The sequence below is a fragment of the Pipra filicauda genome, unplaced genomic scaffold (genome assembly GCF_003945595.2).
Source record: "Pipra filicauda isolate LSUMZ 115617 unplaced genomic scaffold, ASM394559v2 scaffold232_size1229904_pilon, whole genome shotgun sequence".
Classification (NCBI taxonomy): Eukaryota; Metazoa; Chordata; class Aves; order Passeriformes; family Pipridae; genus Pipra; species Pipra filicauda.
The window spans coordinates 1-6,187 of NW_024104346.1; the positions used below are offsets into that span (position 1 = coordinate 1).

The following is a 6,187-nucleotide window of genomic DNA, read 5'->3' on the forward strand; positions in this document are numbered from 1 at the left end:
GAGGGCGGAGGAGCCGCTCCCCCGGGGGCTCAGCGGAGGGGTTTTCCCAGCTTCGAACTTCCCAAACTTTGCCTTCCCAGGTAAACCGCCCCGAGCCCGGCCCCTTCCCGCTCCCCACAGCAAAGGGCTCCTGCCCCGCCCCGGCGGCCCGGGGCACTCACGCTGGAGGAGAGGCGGTAGGGGGGGGTGGACTGGTAGATCTCGTTGGAGCGGGTGCGGGGGTTGGGGCACCGCGCCGTCGCCTGCCGCTTGCCCCGGCCCGTGGAGCGGCTGTGCATCATGCAGGGCTGCGGGCCCGGCTCGCTCTGCTGGCCCGTGAAGGGGTAGCACTCGTCTGTCACCACCCTGGGACAGGGACAAGGGTATGAGGACGGGCCCACCCTCACCCTGACCCCCACTCCTATCCCCATCCTGAAACCCAATCCCATCCCCATCCCAAAACCCAATCCCATCCCCATCCCAAAACCCAATCCCATCCCCACTCCGACCCCCACTCCCACCCCAAACCCAAACCCCCCGCTCCTATCCCACCCCAAACCACACTCCCATCCCCACCCCAATCCCTACTTCCATACCCATCCCAAACCCCACTTCCATCCCCATCTTGGTCCCCACTCCCATCCCCATCCCAAATCCCACTCTCCATCCCACCTGGGCTCCTTCCGTCCCTCTCCCACCGTCATGATCCCCATGGGGATCTCTTGGGCTCTCCCCAGGAAACCAGAGCCTGAAACCCCCTTATCCCACCCCCGCACGAGTGGATCCCCACAACAGCATTTTCACAACACCCTCTGCCCTCCATCTCATCCCATCCCATCCCACCCCACCCCATCCCACCCCATCCCCACTCACCCTCTCCTGCGGAGGTACCACCAGGCCCCATCCAGCCTCCCCCCGCTGCAGCCCCGCTGGTTTCGGGTGTCACAGGAGAGCAGGTTTTGTGGGGACAGGGCGGGGGTCATGTGTCCCATGGAGTGGATGGAGATTCGATCCGAGGCCACGGCTGGGAGCGAGCGTGGGACAGGGTGAGGCAGCTGCTCCCCGGGCCCTGCTCTGCTCCCCAGCAGCAGGTTTAGTCCCCATCCCCACTGTCTCCCCCATCCCTCCCCGTCCCCCTCACCCGCCGTGGAGAAGGCCCAGGACCCGGCGCAGTTCCCCTGGTCCAGGGGCCCGTGGATCATCCCGGGCCACTTCGCGGCGGCATCGAAGTGTCGCGGCAGCACCTCGTTGGAGTCCATGTTCATCTGCGGGGCACGGCCGAGGGGGGCTCAGCCCGAGGGTCCCCCACTCCTCCCCCTGCCATCCCAGCCCTCCCAGCACCTCCCAGGGCATCCTCTGAGCAGGGATCCCCAACCAGCATCAGTGTCCCCCACCCCAGCCCCACTGTGGACACTAAGGACACCAACCCCACACTCAGGACAGGGACATCACCCTGGCCAAGGCCAACCAGGATTTGGGTGCTTCCTTGTCCCAGAGGAGCCAGATCCTGCAATTTTCCCTAAATTAGGGCACCGAGTGTCCTGTCTCAGACCCCAGCGAGGGCCTCGGTGCCCACCACAAGCACACAGCCCTGGGTGACTCAGCCCCTCATTGTGGCCTCTGGCCGCTGACTCCCGCCCGGCCTTTCCGCTCCGGAGGGGGGACGGTGCCCCCGCCCCGGCCGAGCTCGGCTCAGCCTTCCTGGGGAGGACACGGCCACGACACCCGGCTCATCCAGCTCAGGAAGCGCCTCTAAAATTAAACTCAGGCTCAAGACTGCGGTGCTGGGTGTGCACTGTGGGTGATGCTCGCTCCTCCAGCACCCCCGGGTGATGCCCACTCCGAGTTTTGGGTGCAGGCAGAGGCACCTCACTGGCAAAGTGCTGGCGCAGCCGGCTCTGCCGACTCAGCAGCTCCAGGGCCGGCTTTCCGATGGGAAACCGGCACGGAGGAGAGGGGTTAAAAACAACACTGGCAGCCCGGGGATTGTCCCGGGGAATTTGCTGAGCTGCTGTCTCCAAACACAAGGGCTGCCCGGGGCACCCACCCGCCACGGCCCCTTCCCTGCCACCCCCCCGGGTGCACAGCCCCTGCCCAGGGGTGGGGACGCTGCGGGGACATCACCAGCCAAGGGGATGGGGAATCACCGGGCCCAGCCGTGGGATGGGCAGGGCTGTGCCTCAGTTTCCCACCCGAGGACTCACGTGCATCTCGTTCATGTTCATGACGGTGGCAGAGGGACGGAAGGTGCCCAGGCGGTGCCGGATCCCGTCCTCCAGGGTCATGCCCCAGAACTGGCTGTAGTTGGTGGCTCTCCAGCTGAGTGGGAGGAGAGGGCACAGGTTAAGGGTACCCCAGAAAGCACCGAGGGGTGGAATGGCCCTTCCCCATCCTCCCAGGGTCGGGTCCTTACCCATAATTGCCCCTGTTGACGGCGTCGATCAGCTCCCCATCCATCAGGCAGGCGTGGTCCTCACACTGCCACTGCCCACCAGGGCCGCAGGTGCTGCAGAGGGGACAGTCAGCACGTGAGGGACAGTGTCTTCAGGGTGACCAGGGGGACCCTGGGTGGGTGCCACCCCTGCCAAGCTGGGGACCCCCTGCCATCGTGGGCAGCCAACGAGGGGCCAGGGCTAATTCTGCACCAAGGGCTGGGGTCAGCACAGCTTGGCACCTCAGAGCAGGGTGAGACTGGGCCAGGAGGTGTGGGCAGCCCTCTGGGTGACCCTGGGGGCTGTTCTCTGCCTCCCCAGCCCCCACTGGAGCCCAGAGGGCAGACAGGGCATGGGACAGAAAATCAGCTGAAAAGCTGCCAGGGCTCCAGACATCAGAGAGGGGCTTGGACGCCAGCCCGGGGAGGGGAGTCAGGGCTGGATGCCCCCCTGAGTGAGACACTGTAGCCAGGTTTGCCCTGTGGCACCCACGGGGAGCCCCGGGATGGGCGGGCTGGGGGGTGTGCCGGGTCCCCTGGGGAGCCCCGGGCTGTGCTCCCCCCGTGCAGTGAGCAATGCTTGGCATGCTCCCTCCTGCCCAGATCCCGGCTCACTCTTCCCTTTTATGGAGCTGTGCGAGGCCGGAGCCCTGTCCCGCCAGACACCCCAATCCCAATCCCGCCTGCAGCACCTGTACCCCAGCTCTGCCTCCATCCCCATCCCCGAGCGCTCCTGGTGCTGGGTGGTGACCCTTGGGAGCTCCCACTGGAGCACCTCAAGGTGCCACCAGCTGGGTGCCCACTGCAGCCCCCTCTGCTTCCCCTAGCACGGGGTTTGCCCCCTGCCAGCACCCCCAGACTCCGAGGGACCCAGGCAGGGAGAGGGGCTGGGGTGAAGTGCTGCAGAAATTCCTGCTCTCCGGGTGCCAGCTGCGGGGGAAGAGGGTTTGGAAGAAGATCCTCCTTCCCCCTGAGCACTGATGGGTCAGAGATACCCTCCCCAGCAGCTGGGACCATCCATCCAAATGCATGGACTGAGGACCACGTTGGCCTTCCCCTGGGCCTCAGGGGGCCCCTCCAGCCCCACGTCCCGCCACACCACAATCCCAAAGAAACACCAGGCAGCACCAGAGCTTCGGGGAGGGTCGGGCTGGCTTTTCACCTGCAGCCCAGCACACGCCTGCACACACATGCTCACACACGTGCTCCTGCCCTGCACACGCCCCAGACGCAGCCTTTGATTGCCCTTATCTGCCGCATCGCCCCGCCGGGCTCGCTCCCTGTCTCCGGCAGCTCTGCGCCTGCAGGTTCCCCTATCCCCCACCTCCGGATGCCAGTAATTCCAGCGTTCCCAGATAAACCCCCCACTGCTCGAGCAGCGAGCTCCTGGGGCTCCCGAGCAGGCGGCAGAGCCGGACTCTGGCCGCTGGCACGGCACGGCCGCGGCTGCCGGCGCGTCCCGTCAGGCTTGGGCAAGTCGGGCTCGGACCAGCGTGGCCAAAACCCCCCCGGCAGCACGTCAGGAGCCCGCAGCCGGCCCGGCCGTGCGTTATCCCAGCGGAGCGGAGCGAGGGCTCCCACGCAGGCATGCGCTGGAACTTGGGAGCGGCTCAAGGCCCTGGGCTCTTGGCTCCGAAAATGCCAGAACAAAGGCATTTGGCACCAGCTCCCACCACCCAGCTCGGGCCCCGCGCTCCGCCGAGCCCCGCTGATTGCAGGACCCCACGGGACCCCAGCGCCTTCCTCCGAGCAGGAAGAGTGCCCATGCCGTGCCAGCGGTACCCACGGGATTCTGGCACCTTCCTCCAGGCAGGTGGCACGCCAGTGGCACGCCACAGGTGCTCGCATGGCATGGGAAGCCAGAACCGCTCACTCACCACAGGTTGCAGTTCTCCCGGTACGTAGCTCCGGTGGGATAGTTGAGTCCGGCACGGGCACAGCCTGGGTGGGAGAGGGGAGAGCCCCAGTGAGTGCCTGGCTGTGCCAGGGGTCACGCCAGCACCCCCATGTTCCAGGGGGTACGTACCAAGGGGAAAATAAGCGTGGTTCTTGAAGCCAGGCAGGTGCCAGGCAGCACCTTGGCACCCCCAAAGCTGTGGCGGGGGTCAGCTCGTGCCCCACGGAGCAGGGTGGGAGCAGGGCTGGCTCGGTGCCGGGAGGGTTAACTGTGCACAGCCTGGTGGGACAGGGATAAAGGGGCTGGTTGTACCCGGGAGCTGGCTCTGCTCTGCAGGGACTTCTGAGAGAGCCTTGTGCTGTGTGTGGGGGGGGGCTGCCTTGCCCCCTTCTTGCCCCCAGCCGCCCTGCCTGCCCCAGCTGCAGGGAGGGTTAAGGCAGGGCCAGCATCCGCCTGCCCCAGACATGACCGGGCAAGCTGGGATAGAGTCCCCCTCACCTCCATGCTCTGCCCCAGGGGCACGTCCTGCTGTGGGAACAGGCTGCGGGGTCACAACCTGCTCCCCGCCCTGTTTTTCTCGGAGCCCATCCCCATCCCGGACACTTTGTGTCAGTTCCTGCAGCTCCGAGGGGTCTGGAGCGGCTTCCCAGCAAGATCAGGACCATGAGGTGCCGCTTCCATCACTCCACGGATCACCGGCAGCATCACACAGCACATGGGGCACCCCAGGGCCGCCCCCCGGCACCCACAGACCCCTGCCCGGCTGGGCTGGGCGCGCCTCACCTTGAGCTTTGGGGAAGGGGGCCGGGATGCCCAGGCAGTATTCCCAGAAGTCGGGGCAGCAGTCGGAGACGGTGCGGTTGCAGAAGAGGTCGCAGTAGCAGAGGGTGTCGTGGTAGGGCACTGTGCAGCCGTCGTCGCGGCCGCGGCAGCAGACGTCCCCCCGCTGGCAGTAGGACCCCCCGGCGTCGTAGACCCCGTTCTGGTACAAGCCGGGGCCCAGCTCCCGGCGGGTGCGGACCCGGGAGCCCAGGGCTGCCCGGGCCACCAGCCAGAGGCACAGCAGGGCCCGCAGCGGGCGCATGTCCCCGGGCATGTCCCCACGCCGGCACCGCTGCGGAGGGAGGGCACTGAGGGCACGGGGGTCCTGCACTCCGCACCCACCCGTCCCGCTGGGTCACACCCCCCCACCCCCTCCGAGTCCCCGCCCTGCCCTCCCCCAGGACGCTCAAAACATTCAGGTTTTGTAACTCCCCTTGAGACCACACAGCTCAGGGTTCCCTCAACCCCCAAAACACCATCTGCCCTCAGGTGCCCACTCCTGGGCATCTGAGGGGCCCCCTGCCCACCCACACCTTAACCACCTGCTCCAAGAGCAAAAATCCTGCGGGATGGGGCTCCTCAGGACACCCGGGGGGGGGTGCCCGGGTCCCGTTCCCAACCCCAATCCCAGTTCCCATCGCGGGCAGTGCGATGAGCTCCCAGGTCTCAGCCCGCGGGGCCGAGGGGGGCGACGAGGACCCTGAAAGTGGCGGGAGGAGGGCAACGCAATCCGGCACCGGGAAGGACCCCCTCCCGCCCGGGCCCGTCCCGCTCCGTCCCCCGGCCGTACCTGCCGCGCCCGACGCGGGGGGTCCCCGAGAGGGGTGGGGGATCCGATCCGAGGGTCTCGCAGGGATCTTACGGGGCAGGACCCCCTCTCCTCTCCCCACCCCTCGCACCCGGGTCCCCAGCGTTCCCTCCCGGTCCCGTACCTGCCGCACCCGCCGCTCCGCTCCGCCGCCGCCGCGGCCCCGCCGCTCCTTTATAACCGCGCCCCGGCCGGGGGGGCGCCGGGGGAGGCGCCGGGGCAGCCGCGACCGGCCGGGGCGGAGCGCAGC

At 67.7% G+C, this 6,187-nt stretch overlaps 1 protein-coding gene across 1 annotated transcript; it reads right to left on the reverse strand.

Moving 5' to 3' along the window:
• Positions 1-8: 8 nt before the first annotated feature.
• LOC113999632 (tubulointerstitial nephritis antigen-like) lies at positions 9-5,403 on the reverse strand. The gene is made up of 7 exons (XM_039381586.1): positions 5,091-5,403; positions 4,288-4,351; positions 2,393-2,485; positions 2,184-2,298; positions 1,121-1,244; positions 853-1,003; positions 9-345 (listed from the first exon to the last, which is right to left on the reverse strand). The coding sequence occupies exons 1-7, from the start codon at positions 5,401-5,403 to the stop codon at positions 30-32; spliced, it is 1,176 nt and encodes a 391-aa protein (XP_039237520.1). The 3' UTR covers positions 9-29.
• Positions 5,404-6,187: the final 784 nt, after the last annotated feature.